Source organism: Gracilinanus agilis, chromosome 3 (genome assembly GCF_016433145.1).
Source record: "Gracilinanus agilis isolate LMUSP501 chromosome 3, AgileGrace, whole genome shotgun sequence".
In the NCBI taxonomy this organism is placed as follows: Eukaryota; Metazoa; Chordata; class Mammalia; order Didelphimorphia; family Didelphidae; genus Gracilinanus; species Gracilinanus agilis.
The window spans coordinates 455,897,248-455,923,128 of NC_058132.1; the positions used below are offsets into that span (position 1 = coordinate 455,897,248).

Below are 25,881 nucleotides of genomic sequence, written 5' to 3' on the forward strand. Positions count from 1 at the left end.
TATTTATTTGGTGACTGCTGTATACATTCTACTTACTAATCTTGCTTAGAAATCTAGGTGCTCTTATGCTAATCAAAACTCTACATCCTAATCTTTTTAATTATAATCACATGGAAGGCTGGTAGAGGATTGCAGAGGAGGAAAGAACAATTGAGCTCCTTTCTTTTATGAGCTATTTGGCCTGATTTCAGTGTCTGTATGTAAAAGAACAGCCTAAGTTCAGTTTCTTGCTTGGCCTGGGTTTCTAGAATAGCAATGTCCTTTATCATTGCTAATTGTGTTGATTACAGTCTAAGCCTTCACGATTTATATATAAAAACAAAGTTCATCTCTACTAATATTCTTTTTTTTCTTCAGGTTAGGGAGTTACATCAACCTTTTGGCAAATCTCCATCTTATCTAAGAGCTTGTGTCAAGAATATTCTATATTAAATGGCATTTTTTGAACAGAAAAACTTCTGGAATAACTGTTGTTGCTTCTGCCCCTACCATACCTTTTCCTGTGGATTTTATGTCATCCCTTAGGACTAAAGGAAAGGAGATGAGAGATGTTTACTGAAATGGAATCATCCACAAAGGTTAGTGGTTCAAAATATAATTCCCAAGTTGGAAGGGGTGAGAGAGGAGAACCTACAAATACTAGTTGTACTACTGTGGAGTTGGCTTTTAACTATGCTCTTTACAAATTCATCAAGATTTGACCCTAGTATTTTGAGACTACTCCATTATATGCTCTCCTAATTTTCAATTTAAATCCAAATTTTTCTTCTAATTTTCATGGCTGGGGATATGTTGATAACTAAGTAGAGTTTGGAGACTCCATAATTAAGAACTTTATTTTATATCATCAGCTTAGATATCACATGATTATTAAACCTCAGACTCCAGTGAAAACAGCTTTGATTGGAATGAGTTTGTGATTTGTGGAGATGAAGACTGAGATGAGAACATCCATGGACGTATTTAGCAAAGAAAAAGTGAGAGGGAATTTGGTAAATTAATATAAATAATTAACTACCTTAACTTTCAAATATTGAGCTGAATCCAAGGATACTTTCCAGTTAATTTCATTTCTTTGCCATCATGAGTGAAAAACTTAAGGATGTAGAATTTTGATCAGCATAAGAAATATTTTTTTTAAGAGTAGAGTTTGGGAAGAAAAACTCATCTCCTTTTTTCCAAACAGATTTTAGTAAATAACTGACAGAGGATGGTCTGCATCTATAACTGTATTAGCTGTAGTGATGTGGGTTAATTATTAAACCTTTTAGTTGGTGACTCACTTGTTGGGCTGATCCTGGGTCACAGAAAGTTTAAGACTGCCTTACAGTGGTAGCTTTTTTCCCCTTTGCCTTAAGGTTTCTACTCTGACAGGATGTTAGTAGCTTTGTTACCTATTTTGTCCCTGGTTACTGTTATTCATGCTCAGCTCTGTCAACCAGGTAAGCTTCCCTTAATCTTAAAAATAAGAGAATAACTCTCTCAATGATTAACATACTTGCTGGCTTGATGATCTATTTCAGTAAATCTTCATATATGTTATAGTATAACCTATGTCTATTTTATGAATCCTAAACAAAAATCTAAAAATAGTCACCTAAAGTAATTCTAGGAAATCTTACAGTGAAAATCTATAGTGTAGTGCTGAGTTCCAGGAATGTTGATATGCTCTCTTTTGGTTTCAGGTGAATTTGATGCATACTTGTGATTTTCAGTGTTTACAAATTTTGTTATGATCTGTTATTTCTCTTTCTTTATGGCAGATGCAAAAAATGCTTTTAAAGTGAGAGTTAGTCTCAAAACTGCCCTGGGAGATAAAGCAGTAAGTTGAACATTTTATTATATCCTTTCTTTTAGTTATGTCATAAAGTAGTATTTTCAGTAATAATCCTTATATGGAGATATCTTTGATAGACATTGCAAATTGTAACAAATTATTTCTCAAGCTAACCATTTTAAATTAGAGTAATATATAATAAATAGTTTGACACAGTGGAAAGAAGACTGGCTGTAGAAGCCAAAGATCTCCTTCAAATTCTGTTGCTGTAAGCTACTTCTTAAATGACTTTAAACAAGTTATGTCATCTTTTTGGATCTCAGTTTCCCTGTCCATAAAAATGAAGGGGTTAAACAAGACAGGTTTCTAAGGTCCTTCCAGCTCTAAATCTGTGAATCTATATAATCTATGTTATTTACTTGACACAGTGGTTTAATACAAATGCTTTGACATAAATAATACATTTTGGAATACATGAATGTATGTTTATAAGATCTAGCTAGTGAAAATATTTTCTAGGAAACGCCTTTAGAAAAATTTCCTATAAAGTACTGTATGAAACCCAAAACTTTGTTCAACAAGTATTTATTGTGCATCATTTATGTTCCTAATAATGTGTTGACCAAGCTTTGTATATACCCAGCTATGAGATTTATTCATTCTGCAAATATTTATTATGTTTTTATGATGCATTAAACACAGGGGGAGTAGCACAAGCAAATGCAAAGAGATGTATAGTAGTTTGCCATATAAAAAGTATCTCTAAAGTCTTATTGTAGTTTTAAACTTCAATAATGTAAACTTCAAGCTTTAATAGACTTTGAGACATGCCTTATGGGGAGGTCAATGGAAATATCTGACTTATAAGAAAGGATGATGTTGAATAGTAGTGCAAATTGGAGGTGGATAAAGTGGGACCTTGAAAACATGATTAGAGGAGTTTGGGTCTGATATGTTATATAACAGAAAGGCAGTGCAAATTGTGAATGTTTTTCATAGAAATGTTTTAAGGAGTTTAGTGGCATCCATATGCTGGATAGATTGGCTAGATAAGAGATCAGTTTAGCTTTCCAGGAGTAAGATGATAGAGCTCTAGAAGAGATATTCTGAACTTAAGGTCCAAGAGGTCCATGAATAGATTCCAGGGGATCTATTAACTTAGATGGGAGAAAAATCATATCTTTATTTTTCACTAACCTCTTACTGAAACTTAGAATCTCCTTCAATTATTGAAAAACATTATTCTAGGTTGGGATCCATTTATTTCAATAGATTGTCAAAAGGACTCTGATACACAAAAAAGATTGAAACCCCTAGTCTAAAGTGAGTAGTAACATTATTAATTAGAGATAAAGAGACAAATTTTAGAATTTTAAAAGGAGGAAATAGCAAGACTGGTGAAGTTGGATTTATGCAGGATGAATAGAGAGAATAAACAAAGATACGTCAATAGTTTGTAACAGTCAAAGGATATGAACAGGCAAATTTCAGAAGAAGAAATCAAAGCTATCTATAGTCATATGGAAAAATGCTCTAAATCAATATTGATTAGAGAAATATAAATTAAAATAATTCTGAGGTACCACCTCACACCTATCAGGTTGATTAATATGATAAAAATTGAAAATGATAAATGTATTGGAGGGGATATTAAAAAATTGGGGCACCATTACATTATTGGTGGAATTGTGAATTGATCTAACCATTCTGTAGAGCAATTTGGAACACTGCCCAAAGAGTTATAAAACTGTGCATAGCCTTTGACCCAGAAATACCCTTACTACGTTTGTATCCCAAAGAGATAAAAGAAACAGGAAAATACATGTTTAAAAATATTTATATCAGCTTTTTTTGTGTTGGCAAAGAATTGGAAATCAAGGGAATGCTCATCAAAGGGGAATGAGTGAACAAGTTGTGGTAGATGATTTTTTCATTTCTCTCATTGCCTAGCAAAGTGCGCTGCACAGAATGAATCTATTGAACGATAGGGCTTGTGCATGTGGAATAGATAACTGTAGTTCAGTGATGTCAGAGGATGTGGAAATCAATGCTGCCTGGAATATTATTGAAGAGGTTATCGTTAGAAGAGCAGAAACCTCTCTTTGAGGGAAATATGAGAAGAGAGACATTTGGAATGTGATATAGTCAGATAAAATATATGAGAGAATACTGGTTAAAAACCAGAAAAAAAAAATATAGCAAAAGTAAACTATATTCCTCACTGTAGTTGGATTTTTATTCTTTGGGAATTAATGAATTTCTCAGTTCTTTTCTAAGAGATTAAAACTTAACCAGAAAGGCTGATTTTTTAAATGAAAATTTTATAAAAAGAAAGATATATAGGAAAGAGAAGATGGCAGCTAGATGGCAAAGTAGATTGAGTATTGGGTTTGGAATCAGGAAGACTCATCTTCATGAGTTCAAATTTGGTCTCACAATTAACTGTGTGACACTGGGCAAATCACTTATCCCTGTTTGCCTCCTTTCCTCATTTGTAAAAATGAGCCTAAGAAGGAAATGGCAAACCACTCCATTATATTTGCTCAAGAAATGCAAATGGGGTAGCACACAACTGAAATGATCAAACAACATTTGGAAAAAGGGATCAGAGATTTAGGGAATTCAAACTGACCACAAAAGTTTTTAGTTGTACATTAGAAAAGTAAAATGCTATTTCATTTCATTGCTATGTGAAAAAATATTTTTAAAAAAATTATTTCATAATTTCCTATATAGTTTGTGATCATTTCCTTTGTTTTCATTTCATTAAAAAAGTTCATAGAATTCATTTATATTGATTCCGAGAATCATTTTCAGTTTCAGAGTTGGAAGAAGTCTCAGAGTCCTCTGCTACATTCTTTTGTCATTGGAATATCCAGCAGAGGAAAAAATTAGTTCAGGAAACAAATGATAAGCCTGGCTCAGGCAGGATAAAATAAGATGAGAGACTTCAGTTATCCAGACATTGCTTGGAGTTTTCTCTGTCCAAAGTAGAGATATGATAGCATAATAAAATACAATAATTTCATTCTTCAAAAGGTGTGTGGAGATTACAAAAAAGTAAATTCTATTCAAAATCTAATTTTCCCTAGCATGTAATCAGAGAGAAAATGGTAGGAACCTTAGGTAATAAAGATGAAATAGCCACTCCTTCCTAGAGTTTGTGCTAAAAGAGAGGATAGCTGGAGATAGTTTATCATCCACAGATTTCAAAGGGTTCAGAGGAAAGATAAGATTTTGAGAGAATAGAATTCTGTAGGGGGAGTTAATCTCAATAATGCAATTCTGAAGAGACAGAGAAGCAATTCTGAAGAGGAAGAAAAACAGGAGTTATCTGAAGAGATTGTAATGCAGTTTTGGTGGAGGAAATGTTTTCTCTTCTTTCATATCTCACTGCCATGGATTAGCCAGGTCATTGGAGCTACTAGATCAGTAGGAAACATTATGTCCATCAGGGAGAAGAGACATAGGTACAGATTCAAAAAGGCAGTCACCTGAGAGAAGAAACAACCTAAAGGAATGTAATTCCTTATAGCACTGTGAATCCTAAATTTGAGCTTCATTATTATTGTATTTCTTTGAATAGAACTACTCTTTTGAACCTACACTTCCCATGAACTTAATATGAATTAATGGGAGGTTTTGTTGGAGGGAGTTTTTTGTTTCTACTCTTTTCACTAAATCATCTTAGTGAATACCTTTGCTAAGATTGAATTAAAACCATGGACTAACAGTTAATTGGAAGCACACTGTTAAGGGTTCATGAATTACAAGAATAAAAGTTGCCACCTAAGGGATTATTTCTAAAATCTAGGGTAGCAGTCATATTCTTGGGACCCAATCTATGAGTATGAATGCCTAGAAGAGTGTTATATATACTTTGCTTTGGTTTTTATAACATTTTGTGAATTTTCTCATGCTGTTCTTTTATTTTTTTAAATGTTTACTTTCCATGTTAGAATGTACTGTGTATTGATTGCAACTCAGAAGAGTTGGTAAAGGCAAGGCAATGGGGGTTAGTGACTTGCCCAGGGTTATATAGCTAAGAAATATTTGAGGTCACATTTGAATTTAGGACTTCTCATTTCCAGGACTGGCTCACTGAACCACCTAGCTGCCCCCTCTTATGCTGTTCTTATAGAAAAGATGGAGAGATGTGAGCCAAACTATAGCATAATTAGATGAATTCAGAACTGATTCTATAGCCAGATTTAGAGAGGTCATCAATGATTTTATATCATCCGGGACATCAACAGCACTCCCAAGCTATGTTCCATAAATCTGTCTTTGGACCAGTACCATTGAAAATAAGATCATATAAAGCAAAAGCAAAAATAGATGTAATTAAAAGGGATAATCAGGGAAACTCTGTCTTGTTAAAAGGCACCATAGACAATGAAGTAATATTAATACTAAATATATATGCACATAGCATACAAATTCTTAAAGGAAAAGTTCAATGAACTATAGGAGGAGATAGTAAAACTATACTAGTTAGGGACTTCAGCTTTCCCCTCTCAGAGTTAGGTGAATCTAACCATAAAATAAATAAGAAAGATCTTAAAGAGATGACTAGAATCTTAGAAAAGTTAGATATGACAAACCTTTGGAGAAATGGAAACAGAAAAGAGTACACTTTTTTTTAGCTGTACATGGCAATTTGACAAACACTGACCATGTATTAGGGCATAAAAATCTCACAGTAGAAAAAATAGAAAAGCAGGATATTAAATGTACCCTTTCCAGACCATTATGAAATAAAAACGGGGGAGGGTGAATGAACAAGTACGAGTAGATGATTGTAATGAAACACCTTGTACTATAAGAAATGTCAAGCAGGATGGTTTAAGAAAAACTTGGAAAGATTTATATGACCTCATGCAAAGTAAAGTGAGCAAAATCAGGAGAACTTTGTATACAGAAACAGCAATATTGTAAGGATGATCAACTGTGAAAGACGTGGCTATTCTGATGAAGACTCATGATGAAAACATGTTATTTACCTCCAGAGAGAGAACTGATGAACTCTAAGTGCAGGATAAAGCATAATTTTTAAATTGTATTTTTCTTGGGGGGGTTGTTTTGGTCTTTGTTTTCTCTTATAGTATGACTAACATAGAAATATGGTTTGCATGACTTCATCTATATAATCAATGTCAAATTGCTTGCCTTCTCAAAGAGGGGGCAGGAGAAGGAGAGAGAGAGAAAATTTGGGATTCAAAGTTTCAAAAAGTGAATGATAAAATTTTTTATGTATATTTGGTAAGTAACAAAATAAAAAATATTTTAAAAATAGGATAGATTTAGAGCTAGAAGGGACCTTGGAAGCCACTGAATTCAAGTCCTCTTATTTTACAGGTGAGAAACATGAGGCACAAAGAACTAAATGACTTGCCCAGTGTCTTAGGCAAGTTATGAACCTGCATCTTCCTGACACCAAGTCCTGTGCCCTATTCACTATACTGCATTGCTTTTCTTTCATCTTTCTAGAGATAGTGACAGAATTACTTTGTTTTCCCATTCTATTCAAGTTATCAGTTTCCTTGCATATGCATCCTTCATGTTATTACTGCCTTTATGCCCCTGTTCTGGTTATTCTCCTAATATGCTTCCTCTTCCTATCACCTTTTCAAGATGTGTTTGTCCCTTAAGACCTAAAGTAGATCTCCATCTCTTCCATGAAACTTGCCCTCAGTCTAGACAGAGGTTTTTGGTGTTTGGTGAAGTAGTTTAGGAAAGACATTGACATAATATCTACAGGACAACAACCAGAATAGTCAGTCAGCCATTCAAAAAACATTTATTAAGTACCTTCTAAGTGCCAGGTACTGAGGATACAAAGAAAAGCAAAAAACCCAAAGCAAAAATTAAAAAAACAAAACAAAACAGCCCCTCCTCTCAAAGAGTTCACAGTTTAATGGGGAAGACAGCAAACAACTATGTACAAATGATATGTAAACATGGTCAATTGGAGATCCTCTAAGAGAGGAGACCTTAAGATTAAGTAAATCTGGGAAAGGCATCTTGAAGAAAGTGAGACTTTAGCTGAGACTTGAAGGAATACAGGAAAGCTATGAGACAGGGAGATGAAGGTGATTAAATTGGAGAAGAGCCAGTGAATAAGATGTAAGAAGATTGTAAATATAGGAAAGAGCCTGGTTATGAAAAGCTTTAAAAGCCAAATAGAGGATTTTTTTTATTTGATCCTAAGTAACAAGGAACCACTGGAACTTATTAAATAAAGGAGTGACTCGTTGAAACCTGTATATTAAGAAAATCACTTTGACAAGTGAATGGAGGATAAACTGGAGTGGGGAGAGAAATGAGGCAGGGAGGCCAAGTAGAAGGCAATGGCAATAGTCCAAACATGGTGATGGGTAAGGAAGTCCTGCACTACACTCAAAGGAGAGAGAAAGGGTATATATGAGAGATGAAATAGAACAGAGTAGCCATTTGGATATAGGGGGTGGAGAGAATGAGGATTTGAGGATGATATCTAGCTTATGAGTCTAGGTGACTGGTAGTGTGATGATATTCTTTACTAATGACATTAGGAAGAGGAGGGAGTTTGGGAGGAAAGATAATGAGTCATTTTGGACATGTTGAGTTTAAGATGTCTACAAGACATGGTGAGCAGATATGACTGGAGAAAGAAGCCTGAGAAGTGATCTAGTGGATAGGAGAAGAAATAAAACAGTGTCAGAAAAACCTAGAGAGATGAACGTATCGAGATGTTCAATAGCATCAAAGATTGCGGGGAGAATAATAAAGAGGAAAACTGAAAAAAGTTCACTAGATTTGGCAATTAAGAGATCAAAGGAAACCTTGGAGAGGGTAGCTTTGGTTGAATGATGAGGTTATAATGTAGATTGTAATAAACTAAAAAGATTGGAAAGGAAGTGGAGGCATCAATTATAGAAGAGCACCACAAGGATTTTAGCCAAAAAAAAAGGAAAAGAGATATAGAACAACAGCTAGTGGAGATTGATGGATCAAGTGAGAATTTGTTGAGAATGGGGCATATGTTTGTGGGCAACAGAGAAGTAGACAGTAGAGAGGGAGAGATAGCAGATAAGCGAGAGGGAGAGATGATAGAACGGTAATATTCTGGAAAAGATGGGATGGAATGGTATCGCATGCATGCAGAAGAATCTTTTTTTTTCCACAGATGTATTACTTTTATTTTTTTTTAAATAATTTTTATTTTTTAGAAAAGTTATCATGGTTACATGATTCATGTTCTTACTTTCCGCTTCACCCCCTGACCTCCTCTCCACCTCCCCCATAGCCGGTGCACATTTCCACTGTTTTTTAACATGTGTCTTCAATCAAGACTTATTTCCAAATTGTTGATAGTTGCATTGGTGTGGTAGTTTTGAGTCTACATCTCCACTCATGTCTGCCTCAACCCATGTGTTCAAGCAGTTGCTTTTCTTCTGTGTTTCCTCTCCTGTAGTTCTTTCTCTGAATGTGGGTAGCTTTCTTTTCCATATGTCCCTCAGAATTGTTATGGATCATTGCATTGCTGCTGGTACAGAAGTCCATCACATTGTTAGTCTCTGTGTACAATGTTCTTCTGGCTCTGCTCCTTTCACTCTGCATCAATTCCTGAAGGTCTTTCCAGTTCACATGGAATTCCTCCAGTTTATTATTCCTTTGAGCACAATAGTATTCCATCACCAGCATATACCACATGTTCAGCCATTCCCCAATAGAAGGGCATACCCTTGTTTTCCAGTTTTTTGCCACCACAAAAAGTGCAGCTATAAATATTTTTGTAAAAGTCTGTTTATCTATGATCTCTTTGGGGTAAAAACCCAACAATGGTATGGCTGGATCAAAGGGCAGGCAACCTTTTATAGCCCTTTGAGCATAGTTCCAAATTACCATCCAGAATGGTTGGATCAGTTCACAACTCCATCAGCAACATGCAGAAGAATCTTGAATTCATGCCATATGAAGATTGTTGAAGAGACTAGGAATGTTTGGCTTGGAGAAGAGAAGACTCAGGGAAGATTTATAGAATTATTAGATTTGTCTTGCTTGATCTTAAGAGAACAGAATTGGGAGCAAGAGATGAAAGTTGCAAAATCAAATTTAGGCAAAAGGATAAAAATGGGAAAAAACAACTTTCTAAAAACTACTATTCAGTCAAGGCCAATTTTTCATGACCCCATTTGGGATTTTCTTGGCAAAGATACTGGAGTGGTTTGTCATTTCCTTCTCTCACTAATTTGACAAATAAGAAAAATGAGACAAACAGGGTTAAGTAACTTGCCCAGAGTCACACAGCTTATAAGTATCTGAGGTCAAATTTGAATTCAGGTTTTCCTGACTCCAGGTCTGGTTCTCTATCACTGAACCACCTACCTGCCAATTTCTACCTGCTGTCTCAAAGAAAAGGTAAGAGAATTAATAGCACTGTTTTAAGACTTCAGATAGGCCCTAGTAACATCATTGAGAAGAAAATTCTGGTGGTAAAGTGACAGGAAGAGGGAGAAATTTTAAGAAAATGAAGAAATAGAAGAAAGTTTCTTTATAGAACTTCCTTGGCACTGAGGAGTTATTTTTTTAGCAGTCATACTTGCCTTAGGATTGTTTTGATTTATAATGCTAAACTGAATTGTTTGTTAGCATTCAAAAGTATTAAATCAATTAGAATGTTAGGAGGAATAGAAAAGGACAGCTAAGTTAATTTTTTATCTATTCGTTTTTAACTACAACATTTCTTTATCTTGTATAGCTTCCCCTACCTCCTCCAAATCCGACAAAAACAAAACAAAGAAACAAAGGCTGGGAAATGGTTTCAAGATTACTTCCCCAATTCTTCCAGAAGTTTTGGTTCTTGATGACTCCTTGTCATAATCCTCTTAATCTAATCTCAAAAGACTTGTTTGCTGGGCAAAAAACTCTCTAAAACTCACTCCATCTTGCAGTCAATGAAAAATAGATACTTATTAAATTTTTTACCTTCTAACATGAATAACTAATAGTCTTTCCAATTTTCAATTGTATCCAAACAGAAAATACGATATGCACGGTAGCATATGTACAAAAGCAATGTCCTTACATATACATGTGAAATACAGAATATAACTATTCATAGCTTTGAAGGAGTCTGGCAGTTATCCTGGTATTTTAGCTGATAAAATTAATCTCAAAGAAGTCATCTTGTGTTAGGGGAAGAGGGAAGGTCTAGAATCAGCAATAGGGAGCAAGAAATAAGCTGACTCCTAAGGGACTGATGTTTTAAGGACTTGAGAGAAGGCAGTACTGGTATAAGAAGGAATATCCTGATATGTCATGGGTAGGAGAAGTTGCTGTTAAATGTTGGGTGACCCATTGGATAGTCAAGAAGACTCAGTGAGTTCAAATATGGTCTCAGATACTTACTAGCTGTGTGATGTTGGGCATCTGTAAAATGAGCTAGTGAAGGAAATAGCAAACCATTCCAGAATCTTTGCCATGAAAACCCCAAATGGGGTTACAAAGAGTAGGATATGCCTGAAATGACTTAACACCAATGTTTAACAATTAACTTTGGGGTGGGAAGCAATGTATGTATGGCATGCTTTTAATCTGCTTTAAAAATTTAATATTCATTTTTCATGGGAATCATTACCATTTGATACATCATTTTGTTAAGTCTAGACAATCAACAATTTGTAGTATTTTTTTGCTAATTTCTTAAGTGTAAATGTTCACTCTGAAAACTTAGTAATCTGGGCTCCAGCAGATCCCTGGCCCAGTGCCTTTGATGAGATGGAAGGAGTAAGAGAGAAAGAAGTTTAGAATGGTCAATGCTAGATTAACAAATGTTATATCCTTAAGGATACCGTGGGAACAGCATGGATACATCTGGATGGAGGGCAGGGGGAGCAGGGTGTTGTAGTTCAGACATTGCAATCACGTCCCACTCTTCTGACACTATTTGAGGTTTTCTTGGCCAAGATATTGGAGTGGTTGGCCATTTCCTTTTCCAGCTCATTTTACAGATAAAGAAACTGAGGCAAACAAGAGTCACACAGCTAATAAGTGTCAGAGGCTAGATTTGAACTCAGGTCTTCTTGACTCTAGGCCCAGTGCTTTTTCCATGGCACCATCTAGTGGCCCTGGATCCGAATGAGGGATGGAGAATAGCTGAAATGAAAAGGATGACAATGAGGAATGGTGGCTTTTATTACCTAGACAACCTCAGGGAATTTATTTAACCTCTCTGAGTTCTCTGCTTTAAAATGAAAAGGCTGGACTAGAGAGATGAACTGCAAAGACCTTTTGAGCAATATAGCCTGAACCCTAGTCTTTTACTTCAAAGGGTTCTTGTAAGACTCAAATGAGATAGTGTGTGTGAAGGCTTTGTAAACTTTCTATAGAAACGTCAGCGATGAATATTACTGTTGTTCCTTAGGAATGTGGCTTATATCCATTCCTTTGTTTCTATGGTGAGCTTCTCTGGGGTACTCTCTTCCCCACTCCCACATCACACAAGAGAGTTTGATTCCCCAGAAGAGGTCTGCCTCAGATCTAAGGGAGAGTAGAGCTTCTGAAACTATCACTCACTAACCACCACCATGGTTAGCTATAGAGAACTGGGGCTAGAGTCAGGAAGACTCCTCTTTTGGAGTTCAAATCTATTCTCAGACACTAGCTCTGTGACCCTGGGCAAGTCACTTAACCCTGGTTGCCTCAGTTTCCTCATCTGTAAAATGAGCCAGAGAATCCACTCCAGTAGCTTTGCCAAGATTTAGCATCACAAAGAGTCAGACAGGACTGAATGTCTAATAATAATAGACCATCACCAATGTGTTTGCCTTTCAGTAATCAGTTCAAGGTCATATAAAAGAGCAAAAATATGCTCTAAAATAACATTATATGAAGATTTATATCAGATCATTCCTCCATAAACCTATGTCATACTCTATAGCAAATATATGTATATATAGTTTTCATATGTACATATATATACATATATATACATAATTGATGAAAAGATTGGAAGGAGGAAATATTGCAAATGAGGAGTTCCCATGTGGGGAATGCTAATCTTCCTCCAGTGGACTGCCCTTTTCTCTAATCTTTATTCTTTCCCAATGGCTCCTTCCTTGCTGTCCCCTTACATAACACACATCCTCAAGCCTTATAATTCCCTCTCTTGACTTTATCATCCTTTCAAGCAATTGTCCTGTATCTGTTTAACAACCAGAAAATACTGTCTAGACTCATTGCTTTCAGTTCATACCCTTTCACTCACTCATTTACTCACTGACTCTCTCCTCAACCATTTGTAATGTGTAATTACAACTTCATCATTCACCTGAAACTTTTCTCACCAGAGTAAACAACGATCTCTTTGCAAAATGATGGCCTTTTCTCAATCTATATCTTTCTTGGAAACTATTTTTTCTCTGAGTGTTCATGGCATTGCTTTGCCTTGTTTCTTCTCTGACCTATCTGGATATTTCTTGCCTCTTTGGTTGAACCATTATATTAATTCTGTCCCCTAACTTTGGGGTATGCACTAAGGGTCTGTACTACACTATTTTTCTCTGTCTTTCTGTCTCTGTCTCTCTCTGTCTCTGTCTTCTCTCTGTCTCTGACTCTGTCTCTGTGTCTGTCTGTCTGTCTGTCTGTCTGTCTGTCTGTCTGTCTGTCTCTCTCTTTCTCTGTCGTGTGTCTCTCTCTTGGTGACTTCTTCAGTTTCCAGCAGTTCAATTATTATTTCTATGAAGATGACTCCCAGATCTCTATTTCTGTATCCCTCCTGAGCTCCAGTCCTACCCATTAAATGCTTTGAACTTAATGTCCTTTAAGCACCTCAGACTCAACCTATCCCAAACAGAGCTCATTATCTTTCCCCTGACACACATATACTTGACTTCCTTAGCTTTCACACAGTCATTCAAACCAAGAACTAACTCTCTGTCTTCCTGTCATACACACCCAGGGGCCCTCTTATTACCCTGAAGTTAATGGTCAGCTGGGAAGCTCTGCTTTAGCACACAGTAACCTGCTTCAAGTGCAGCATCCCCAGAGTCTAACAAGGGGTCAAATTTAGGTAGATGAGCTAACATGTGGAAGAGTAGGCAGAGTATACATCTTGAAAAGCAAAAGGCCATGTCCATCCAGGAAGATCAGCCCAGACAGGAAGTAAAGCAAAGCAGGGGTAGAAACAGACACAAACAGAGATATAGTCCTAGAGTTCAGAGTGAAGAGGACAGAGAATGCTGATCCTAGAGGAAAGGCAGTTTATTCTGGGCAGTATTTTATATCACTGGCTGAGTGTGGCTGACTCTTAGTTCACAGTTATTAAGAACTGAAGGAACCTGGAGCTCTATAGGTGAATTCTATTCTCGACTGAGGAAGAGTCAGAGATAATAAATAATGATGAAAGAAGATAAGTTTGCAGCAGTGAGAAGAATTAAAAGCAGTGGGTGTAGACTACTAATTCAAGAAGTTTTTCAGTGAAAGAAAAGAACGATTATGATAGTAGCTAAAGCATAATGAAGATTCAAGTTTCAAGATTCTTTTTCAAAATAGAGGAGTCCAGTGCATATTTAAAGAGGAAGGAGCTAGTGAAGGAGAGGTTGAAGATGAAAGAGGAGTGGTATGAACTTTAGGAAAGCAGTGTGGTACACTGGGGGAAAACCCCAAACAAAGCAAAAAACACTAGATTTGGAGTCAGAGGAATTGGAAGTTGAATTTGGGTTTTGCTGCTTATTGTCTGAATGAGCCTAGTCAAGTCACTCCCTTTGCTTGTACCTCAGTCTCCTCAGTTGTAAAGCAAATAAATTAGATAAGTCAGCCTCTAAGATCCCTTCCAATTCAAAATCCATGATGCTATGGGATGTTTGTCATCATCGTGAAGGTTTTATTTTTTAATACTACCTATATAGAGAATATTTATTTTTCTTCTTTGAAACCATGACTATGATTTAGGTAGCTACCATTAAATGAATAGTACTTCTTCATTGAGAGTTGTGTGAAAAAATCAACTTTAGACAGAAAATATTAAGAAATTTTTTGGGGGAGAGGTATAGTTTACACTTATTCCATAAAATGGTAGTCAACTCTGGTCAAAGGATTTTAACTAACATTCCTCAGGAAAAAAATGGACAAACTTAACAACCATATGAAAGAATACACTAAATCATTAAAAATAAAAAATGCAAATCAAAAGAACACCAAGGTTTTGTGTCATCCCTCAAAAATGGGCAAAGATTACAAAAGGTGGGAATGTTAATATAGAAGAGGTTTGGGAAAGATGAGAACATTGAGTGGACTGTTGGCAGAGTTATGGATCATATAACTATTTTGTAAATCAATTTAGAATTAGGCAAATGAAGTGTCTAAAACCTCCATACCCTTTAACCCAGAGACTGTACTACTAGGCCCCAAGGAAGTCATTAATAAGAAAAAAGTATTGATAGATAGTAGGACCCTATATCCACAGTGAATATGTTCGAAGGCCTACCACATTGGAAATGTGGATATAAACAATTATTTGCTGACTTCTGTATCTCTCTGCTCTTGCCCCTCCACTTGGTGCTCAGTGACCTCCCCACCATACAAAAAAAAATTCTAAAAAAACGAAAATGAAAGCAGAAGAACTGACTGGAGACAGACTCAGAGGGCAGATTGGTCCAGTGTGGGTAGACTTCCAGGCCTGCCAGTTGATCTGGAAAACTGAAATCATGGATAAAAGAGTCCTACTCCGTGTGTGTGCACATGTGTGAAATACGATTATGTTAACTTGGTGGCATAGTGGATAGATTACTGGATTCAGAATCAGGAAAGACTCATCTTCTTGAGTTCAAATCTGGCATCAGATACTTACTAGCTGTAAATATAAGTAAAGTGTCTTGTAAAGTAAAATAAAAACGTAGCTATAAGTGTTTGTAAGCTGACCTTAGGCAAGACATTTTACTCTACTTGCCTCTGTTTTCTCATCTATAAAAGGAGCTGGAGAAGGAAATGCCAAACCATGTCAGGATCTTTTGCCAAGAAAACCCCAAAATGGGATCATGAAGAGTTGGACATGACTGAACAGTAAATTTATAGTTGCATTTTTGTGGCAGCAAAGATTTGGAAACAAAGATGCCCATTGACTAGGGAAGTCAATCCAAGTCAAGTCAATGAGTATTGATTAAAGTCTTACTATATGCCAGGGATTATGCTGCTGGGAATATAAATACAAGGAGAAAGAAAGACAATTATTACCCTCTTTCTAATGGATGAAGATAACCCAGAAAAGTAAGATGGAGATGTGGAGAATGGGAAGCATGGTAGAGGAGGTCCAGAGAATCAATAATGCAACCTGGAGAGGAATAAAGGGGAATGGCTAAGCAAATTGTGATACATCAATATAGTGGAATAGTATTGTGCAATATGAAAAAAAGAATATTATATATAGAGAAGCATAAACTCATTTGAAGTAAGTTGAGCTAGGAAAACAATATATCTAATTAGGACAGTAATGTAGATGGAAGGAAAAGCAACCACTAAATAATTCAGTATGAATGTTGCAAAGTTACACAGAACAAACATGGTCTGAAAGAAAAGACATGAGAAAACACCTTCTCTACTCCTTTGCAGAAGCGAGAGGTCCAGAAGACTTCTTACCTCTGGAATATTTACATATATTTTGAGATTTTTTTTTCAATGTACTGATCAGTTTTGTCGAATTCTTTCTCTTTCTTTAAACAAATGTCTTTTATATGTAATGGTTTTCTGGGAAGGATACAGATGAAATTTAGATGAAGTAAAAGCAAATGATCCCAATTAAATTCATTTTGAAAATGGTAGAGAGTTATGTTTTTCTAACAAAAAAAACCCTATTAAGGTAATGAGCCCTACATGATTTTTAAAGCCCTGCATGATATTTAAATTTAAAAATCATAAATTGAAGTTTAATTTTGAGCTATTAACATTTAAGGAAGTTATTTAAGCTTTACTAGCTTAAAAACTGTACTATTTGGTATACCTTTATATAATCTAGATGCAACGGTTGGCTACCTTATTTACCATGCATCAAGTATCATTAATAATAGGTCATATTTACCTAGTTATTTTCCTTATAACAACTCTGTGAGGTTGAACAAATATTACTTTAATTTTGCAGATAAAGAAACAGGCTCAAGAAGGATAAATATGTTGATTAAGGTTGTATATACATTAGGTAACTGGGCATAGGATTTAGCACTGTGCCAGATCTTAAGAGATCTTCTGGTTCAATCCCCTCATTTTCAGTGTTGTTGAATCATTTCAGTTGTACCAGACTTTTTCTGACCTCATTTGGTGTCTTCTCTGCAAAAATACTGGAATGGTTTGTTATTTCCTTCTCCAACTGATTTGACAGATGAGGAAACTGAGATAAATAAGGTTAAGTGACTTTTCCAGAGTCATACAGCTGGTGTCTGAGGCTAAATTTGAATTCAGATCTTCTTGATTCCAGACTCAGAGCTCTATACTGACCCATCTAGCTGCTCATCTGCTCATTTTATAGATGAGAAAACTGAAACCTACATGGATGAAGTGATTTGTCCAAGACTTCACAGGTAGTAAGGGATCTTGCCAAGATGGGAAGCCAGGGCCTCTAACACAAAATCCCATAAATTGTCCATTGTAACATGAGGCAACCTTTAGTTTTCTGATTTCAAGTTTGGAGTTTTTTCACCCTTGTTTCCCCTACCAGGTCTAAGGTGAAAACAACTTTCATTTCACCCTGAACCTTTCCCTAAAATTTGAAGCTTACCAGAGCTTATGCAAAGTTTATTGCTTTTTCTTTATGGCTTCAGAGGAGCTTTGGTGTTAAAAGCTTTTACAGGCAGGTTTCATTCAGCCTTTTATTTTCTCACTGGCAGTATAGATCTTTCAATGTGGCTCATGATACCCCTAAGGAAAGGTCTTATCTGTCCTCCTAATTTCTGTGTTTCTGTTCTGAACATTCTTAGTTTTTTCCTTATGGCAAGAAGAAGAAGACAGAGAAAAACAAGGAAGATTACCACCATGCTGTGTGCAAGTCTATAGTACATGAAAATTTTTTCCCCATCAGGAGATGGCTTCCCTAGTAACTCACTCTATTCCCTCCTCCCACCTGCTTTTGTGTGGAAATAAATTTGTGTAGAACTGCTTATATTATTACTTACCCTAGAAAGCTTTTAATGGAAGTACATTTAAAACCGGTTTTTAAAAGGCTATTTTAAAACTTTTTTTCCAGAATCTACATTAAAAATACATTTGAAAGAGATATCTATAGGTTAAAAATAGAACTATTCTGTCATTTCCTCAAAAATGGCATCTTGTGTCCAGTTGGAGTGGTTAAATTTGGGGTAGAATAGGGAGAACTTTTCTTTCAATTTTCAAGGAAAGAGACAAGAATAAGTTGTGTTGAGGTAGAAATTACAAAGTGATGCGGAAGCTTATGCCAGATGGCCCCATCTTCTCAAAACAAAACAAAATAAATAAGCACCTATTAAATGTCTTTTATGCGTATGAAATAGATATTAGGAATACAAATATGTAATACTATTCTTGAGTCCTTCCCATAAAATAGCTGAGTAAAAATCTAAACTCATCTCCCATTTATCACCACAAAACTATAAGGAATACACTAAATAAAAGAAAAAAGCAATAAAACTAAAAGAAAGAAAAAGAAAACATCTTCACAAGGAAATCTCCACAGAAAAAGAGATTGCATAAGTGAGCCAGCAAAGAAAATCTTTTAATGCAAACAAGAAATACCATTGAGAAAAAATGCCAGGAGAAATCTCTAGCAAAAGGGAGGGATTCTGGTATGACTACAACTAGGACCCCAGAAAAGAGAATAGAATGATGACACAAAAAAAGGGTCAAGATTTCTATCGCAAATTCTTTTTTGAAATGACAGAGGAGCTACAAGTGTCTGAGTTTGAATTCAGACACTTACTGGATATGTAACTTTGGGCAGTCACTTAAACTTGTAAAATAGGAGTAATATTATCACCTTCCTTTCAGGGTTGTTGTGAAGACCAAGTATTTATAAAAAGGGCTTAGAACAATGTCTAACACATAGTAGGCACTATATAAATGGTAGCTGTCATCATCACCATCATTATTATCATTACATTTGGATTCAACATTATGGTCTTCAGTGAGAAAGTAGAAATGCTTCTGAAGAAAATAAGATGGGAACAGTGGCACCAATTGGACCAGGCTTACACAGAGAAGGTTCTGGGTTGATGATTTTGAAGGTGTTAAAAAAGCAATGGAGTAGAGGAGATGTAATGATTTCTCAACATACCAAAGAAGGGAAGAAACTTGTAAAGATTTACATGAGATAATGAAGAGTGAATCAAGTAGAACCAAGAGAATAAATAAATACAGCTATTGATTTAATATTCAAAGAATAGCTTGTGTATGTTTATCTCCAGAGAATGAACTGAGAAGTAGAAACATGAAAGCTGTAATCTATACATATCTATTTGCTGGATGATGCCTTTTATCATGTGGGGAGGGAAGAGACAGGTTGAAGTAGCTGGAAAGAAATTATTTTCAAATAAAAACAATTATATACATATATAAACATATATATATATGAAGGGGGAAATATAATGTGTGTGGAAGAAATTTTTGACCTCATGATTACTCCATGAAAAAAAGAATATCAATAATTACATTCCCACATACTTGCTTTCCCATATCTTCAAAATAATTTTTTAAAGCAGTTATATCTTAACTTAAAAAAAAATTATCAAACATTTTCCCCCTCCCAATGCACTCTATTCACATTCCAGTTGGAAAAAATCCAGAACTCTTGTGTTAAAAAAGCATAATCAAACAAAACAAATTCCTACATTGGCTACATTCAAAAAGTATGTCTCATTCCGCCTATTTGCCCATCACCTCTCTTTCATGAGTTGGACATCAGTCTTTATCATCAATCTTCTGCAATCATGATTGGTCATTATGTTGATTTAAATTCTTAAGCCTTTCTAATAAAATATTTATTATAATATTGATGTTAAGGTTCTCTACAAACTTCTATGAGAAAAATCCACAAATTTTGAGAGCTTCCTCAAAGGTTTGGGGAGGGAACTGGCAGGTTTTTGTAAGTGAATATTCTACAACAGACCTTATCTTTGTTGTTGTTCAGTTGTGTCAGACTCTTTGTGACCCCAAAACATTCGGAGTTTTCTTGGCAGAGACACTAGAGTGGTATGCAATTCCCTTCTCCAGTTCACTTGACAGATGAGGAAACTGAGGCAAACACAGTTAAGTGACTTGCCCAGGGTTACATTACTAATAATTATCTGAGACCAAATTTTAACTGGGGGAGATGATCCTGGCACTGTATCTACTGAGTCACCTAGCTGTCCTAGAGACAATCTTTACAGACACTCAATTGACTGAAAGGTGTAGAGAATACAGATTCTCTCTTTGCTTATTATTTGTTGACTATTTTTTTTAAAAAAGCATTTGGTTGAGTAGAGCAAAATGCCTCCTTTTAAATGTTCTTCTCCAGCAAGTTTTTTTTACCCATGTATCAAAATTATACAAGAGTGTTTGAACAATGTAAAAACAGAGATAACTTTGTTCATTTACTCTCTGACTATTACAGGAAAAGTATTCAGAAAGTAGAGAAATAGATGAATGCTTGCTAAACATGTCCCTGGGGATATCTAGCAGACTACAAATGGAAGAGGGATTATTTATAGACAATGGGCAAGATACTCTGCATTCTTCTATTTACATATATGATCCTCTACTAATTGTACTGAGTCCCAGAACATTTCAGAACCTCCTAAATCAGTATAATAACCATTCAAAAGGCTATAGATTAACTCCACAAAGTAAAGACCATATGGATAACTGATATGTTTTACCCACATTATACCCATAGAAATAGTCCATCAGAATTTTTATCTTGGGCAGACAACAAGTGGACACGAACTGACTGTTTTGGGAAACCTTTCTGGACATCTGATTTGTGCCTGCTTTAATTTATTTCATGTAGTCTGGTTGTGATAGCTTTGTCTAGGATATGCTAGTAAATGTTTAACAACCAACTTTCTAGGAGTAAAAATGAAGGACGTATTACTATATTTAATCTGAATAATTAATGTTTTCCTTCATCACTTTATTATGTCTAGACAATTAATAAAACAATAAATTAGATTTGTAATGTTTGTCAATTTCTGAAATATAAATGCTCACGCTGAAAATTTAACAACTGGCTTTTTTATAAGCTAGTTCGAATATATTCTTGCTCATGATAGATCCTATGATGTTGTTCAGTCATTTTAGTCATGTCCTCATGATCCCATCTGGAGTTTTCTTGGCAAAGATATTGGGGTGGCTTGTCATTTCCTTCTCCAGCTTGGTTTTTACAGATGAGAAACTGAGGCAAAAAAAGCCAGAGTCATACAACTAATAAGTACCTGTGGTCAGATTTCAACTCAGGTCTTCCTGACTCCAGACTCAGAACTCTATTCAGTGCACCACTTTTCTGTCTGTATGGTAACATGATATACACAAGTTTATATTTATTTTAGAAAATTTTCAACTTTAAGTGACATCCTTCCTGTGCTCATATAAATAAGTTATTGCTTTTTGTTGCTAAAATATATTACGAATATACATGCGTGTATTTTTGTATGCATATACACACAAATATATACACTATGCATGTAGATTCTATGTAACATGCTAAATATTCATTAATATATACATATATATGCATGTATACACATACATGGCAGCATGGTATAACAGATGCTATGTGGTTGCAAATGATGAAATACTATTTTCTCCAAAGAATTACAGTTGAGTACCACCAAGAAAGTAATGGAGAGGAAACACAGTGAAATAAATTAGCTGGGAAGTATTACCAACCAAGAATTTTGTAAGAGAATTGATGTGTCAGATGTGATCATAGAGGTATATACCTGCAAATGAAAATGGTTCAGAAATGTGGTGAGATTATGGGATGGTTAATGGATAGTCCAAGGGGACCCTCCTATATATAACTTGTTTTGCATATATTTACTTGAATGTTGTCTAACCCATTAGATTTCAAGCTCCTTGAGGGCAGGAACTAATTTTTTTTGCTTCTTTTTTTATCACCTCAGCACTTAGTACATTGCCTGGGACATGCTTAATAAATGTTTGTTAATTCATTGATTGATTGATAATGTCAAGAGATGGGTGGATCCTCTGTGGAAGATTTATGACATGAATAAGAATGACAGGAATTAATACGTACGAATGAGTATTGTACAGCACCAAAAGAAGGAAAAATTTTACTGAAGAGAACATAAATCTATCTATATTGAAATAAGAAATGATAAACAGGAAGAATTCAAAGAAACACAAGAAGCTGTATGAAAAGAAGCAGTGTAAAGAAATCAGAGTCAAAAGAACATTTTTCAGAATTGCAAAAAGTCAACAGCAATAAAACAGAGATAATAACAAGACAAGATATTGTTTCTGCCTCAAGGAGTTTACCATCTAATTAGGAAGAAATCACATAACCACATGAAACTAAAAAGCAGTATCCATATTCTCAAATACACAGTGCTATTTCATAATAGATGATAAATTGACTATCACAAAGAAGTATTATTGAGGTATATTAAAATTACAGAGCATTATTAAAAGATTATAAATTTTTTTTGATTTAGTACAGCAAAACATTGCCTTAAGAACTTTCTTCCAACAAGGGGGCCTGTATTCATATACCAAAATTATTAAAATTCCTTGAAAAATATAACAGAGGAAATCTTAAAACTGACCTTGAATACCATGAGGCAAACAATGAACAGCCCAAAAGTTAAATATCAAATACAAATATTAATGTGTCACACAAGTCAGAACATGATTGGAATGAAAAACAGTGAACAATATAGTCAATTTTATTAGATCAGATGAGAAGAAAAGCTCTTGTGAGCTATAATGATATAAGGAAATTTTTTGTATGATAAGAGATGAGATACACTTTGGAGAGCGGGTAAAATTGAGTGGGAAAGCATTCCAGGTGATGGAAATGTATTTTTATTTTTTTATTTTTTATTTTTTAAACCCTTAACTTCTGTGTATTGGCTCCTAGGTGGAAGAGTAGTAAGAGTGGGCAATGGGGGTCAAGTGACTTGCCCAGGGTCACACAGCTGGGAAGTGTCTGAGGCCAGATTCAAACCTAGGACTTCCAGTCTCTAGGCCTGACTCTCAATCCACTGAGCTACCCAGCTGCCCCAGGAAATGTATTTTTAAAAGACTCCGTGGTAGAAAAGAACAAAATGTGTTTGTGACTGTTAATAGGACAAGTTGGTAGGTGCCTATAGTCTGTGTTGATAAGGAGTGGGAGGTAAGGCTGCGGGGCTATGAAGTCAAGTTGTGAAAGCCCCCAGATTCTAGGATAAGAGGTTGGACTTTATTTTGTAGGTAATGAGGAAAACCTTTCAGAGTACTTGAACAAGAAATTGACTTTGCAAAAGTGGTAATATAGGAAAATTAATTTAAAATTTTTAATTAAAAATGAAATACCCACAGTGATGAAAAAATCATGGATCTTTTGAAGAATTAAAACATAATTAATCATAGCAATAAGATTTTTATTAAAATCTTGACAAATAAAGCTATCCAAATGTATTGTTTCAAGATTATATCATTTTCTTATTAGATTGTGAGGGAGAGATCAGGAAAACATGAAAGGTTTGGAAGAATTTTGTTATTATTTATCTGAGCATACCTTGAGAAAGTGTGTGGCAAGCACTGTGTAAAACTAAACATTCTTTTGTCTTACTCCTTATTCTTCCAGGTACTTAAACTAAAGGACCTCTGAGTTTTTAGTGTAATGTAGAGATGTCTTTATTTCTCTGGAAACAATTTGATGAATTTTTATCATTTTTATTTTATTATTTACTTATTTAAAAATATTTTTCCATAGTTACATAATTCATGTTCTCTCCTTCCCCTTTTCCTCTACTCTACTGGAGCTGACAAGTAATTCCACTGGGTTATACATGTATTATTACTCAATACCTATTTCCATATTATTCATTTTTGTAGTAGAATTGACTGAATTAAAAAAAAGTTTATTTAAAAAACTTATTCTTCAAAGGTTACACACTAATTTGTCACTTTCTGGTGCTCCTTGCCTTGAATTTTCATAAACTTTGGATATAAGGAATTCCTAAATGGATAATGTTATTTCAATATGATAGAAGATTGTAGGAAAGCAATCCTGGTTTTTCCCTCAGAAGAATCCTTAACTCCCACAGTACTGAATCCATACTGTCTCATTGCCAGTAAGGAGATTTTAAAATTGCAAGTTCTGTCTTTTACTCTAAGAATGGGTAGTCTTTTTTCAAAAATTTTCAAATTTGACCCTATTTTTAAAAAATCAGTCAGGGGTCACATAAAAAATAATTTTTGATTATTTATAAATAGACAGAAATATGAAATATTTCCACTTTTAATATCATGAAATAGCCAAACTAATAAATTGAAAAAATAGTAGGGAAAAATATTTTGGTTATGAACAGTTGAGAAAAAAAGTCAGAGGAGAGAGAAAAGAAAAACAGAAATGAATAGGAAATCAATCAGCCTTTAATAAGGAGCTGTGATATGCCAGGCTTTGTGCTAAGGGATTTAAAAAAAAGGGGGGGGGGCAAAAGACCGTACTTTCCCACGAGGAGTTTATACAATGGAGGCAACACACAAACAAATACAGGTATCCCTTGTACATCATGATTTTCCCTGTCACAGCTTCAATATTTTGGGGTAAGCAAGAGAAATTAAGTGGGAATTTTTAGGGAGTTTTGAGGAAACCAAAGACAGCACTTGAAGACCAGCAGATGATACAGAAAAAGCTTAGAAACTCAGAAATACATAAAATACATAAAATGACATTGTATAACATTAATACATTTTATCTTTTAGTACCTTAAATGTATGCAATTTCTTTTTTAAAGTTTAAATAAATAAAAAGTCAGTTTGCCAAAAAACCCTCAAAAGTTAGATGGCTAGAAATGTAAAGCTATCTTAATATTGACCTACAACCAAATGCTTAACTCAAATTCTACAATAAGGAAACTCCATAAAATAAGTAAACACTCCATAAAAGAAAAAAAAGTCAGACTTCTTTTCTAGTATGAAGGGAAGACCAAACAGTTTTACACAGATTTCCCAGATTGTGCTATACCCTTAATCCCCAAGATGTGGAAGGATCCCTGTATATACAAAGCAAGTTATCTGAGGGAAGGCACAGGAATTAGACAGGGTAGAGGATGGATTTTAATTATGATGGTACTTAAAGGAAACTAGAGAGGTCAGAAGACAGGGCAGAGGAGGGAGAGCATTTTCAGGGATGGGGAACAGCCAGTGATAATGACTAAAAGAATATTGTTTAAGGGATGGTCAGGAAGCCCGTGTCACTGGATCAAAGAGTAGATGTCCTGGAATAAGGTGTAAGAAGACTGGAAAGGTAGAAGGGAGATAAATTATGAAAGGTTTTGAATGTTAAGTAGAGGATTTTGTATTTGCTCTTGGAAGCAATAGAGAGCCACTGGAATTTATTGAGTAGGGGAGCTGACAAGAAGGAAGCTACAAATATAAAAACAAGAGGTGACGATGGAAAGAAAAAGAGACGGTCTCTTTCTCTGTCTCTCTTTATCTCTGTCTCTCTGACTCTCTCACAAACAAACACAATGATCAAAGAGAAAGGGAAAAATCTGTAACAAAAGAAACACTGGAAGGATAAACAGATATTGATAGACACTCACACAAAGAAAAAGAAAAATATGGAAACATACAACCTTTTTCCTAAAAAGATTTCTTTAGTTCTAGATTTTTACCTGCACCATACTATATTTTCTAATTAACCCAAATACATCCTTATGCAGAAAGTTAGAGGAACCATCACCTCAAACACAGGGGGACCAAAACTGACACTTTCTTATACAAATTAACCCCACTTCCCAAATCCTTATATTGGTCAAATGAAAAATGGATAGTGTCTGACTTGGGATCAGTAAGATTTGTGTTCAAATTTAGCCTCAGACATTTGCAAAATATGTGACCCTGAGCAAGCAACTTATTCTGAGTCTCAGTCTTCTCATATATGAAAAAAA

The 25,881-nt window shown here is 35.1% G+C and overlaps 1 protein-coding gene across 1 annotated transcript in view; it reads left to right on the top strand.

Annotated features, from left to right (window-relative positions):
• The first annotated feature begins 1,337 nt into the window (after window positions 1–1,337).
• The window catches only part of CLTRN (collectrin, amino acid transport regulator), a 111,260-nt gene continuing 86,716 nt past the window's right edge, over window positions 1,338–25,881 (top strand). The window contains exons 1-2 of the mRNA XM_044670354.1: window positions 1,338–1,442; window positions 1,764–1,822. Of these exons, the coding sequence (XP_044526289.1) occupies window positions 1,376–1,442; window positions 1,764–1,822 (126 nt within the window). The 5' untranslated portion in view covers window positions 1,338–1,375. The remainder of the gene's footprint in view (window positions 1,443–1,763; window positions 1,823–25,881) is intronic.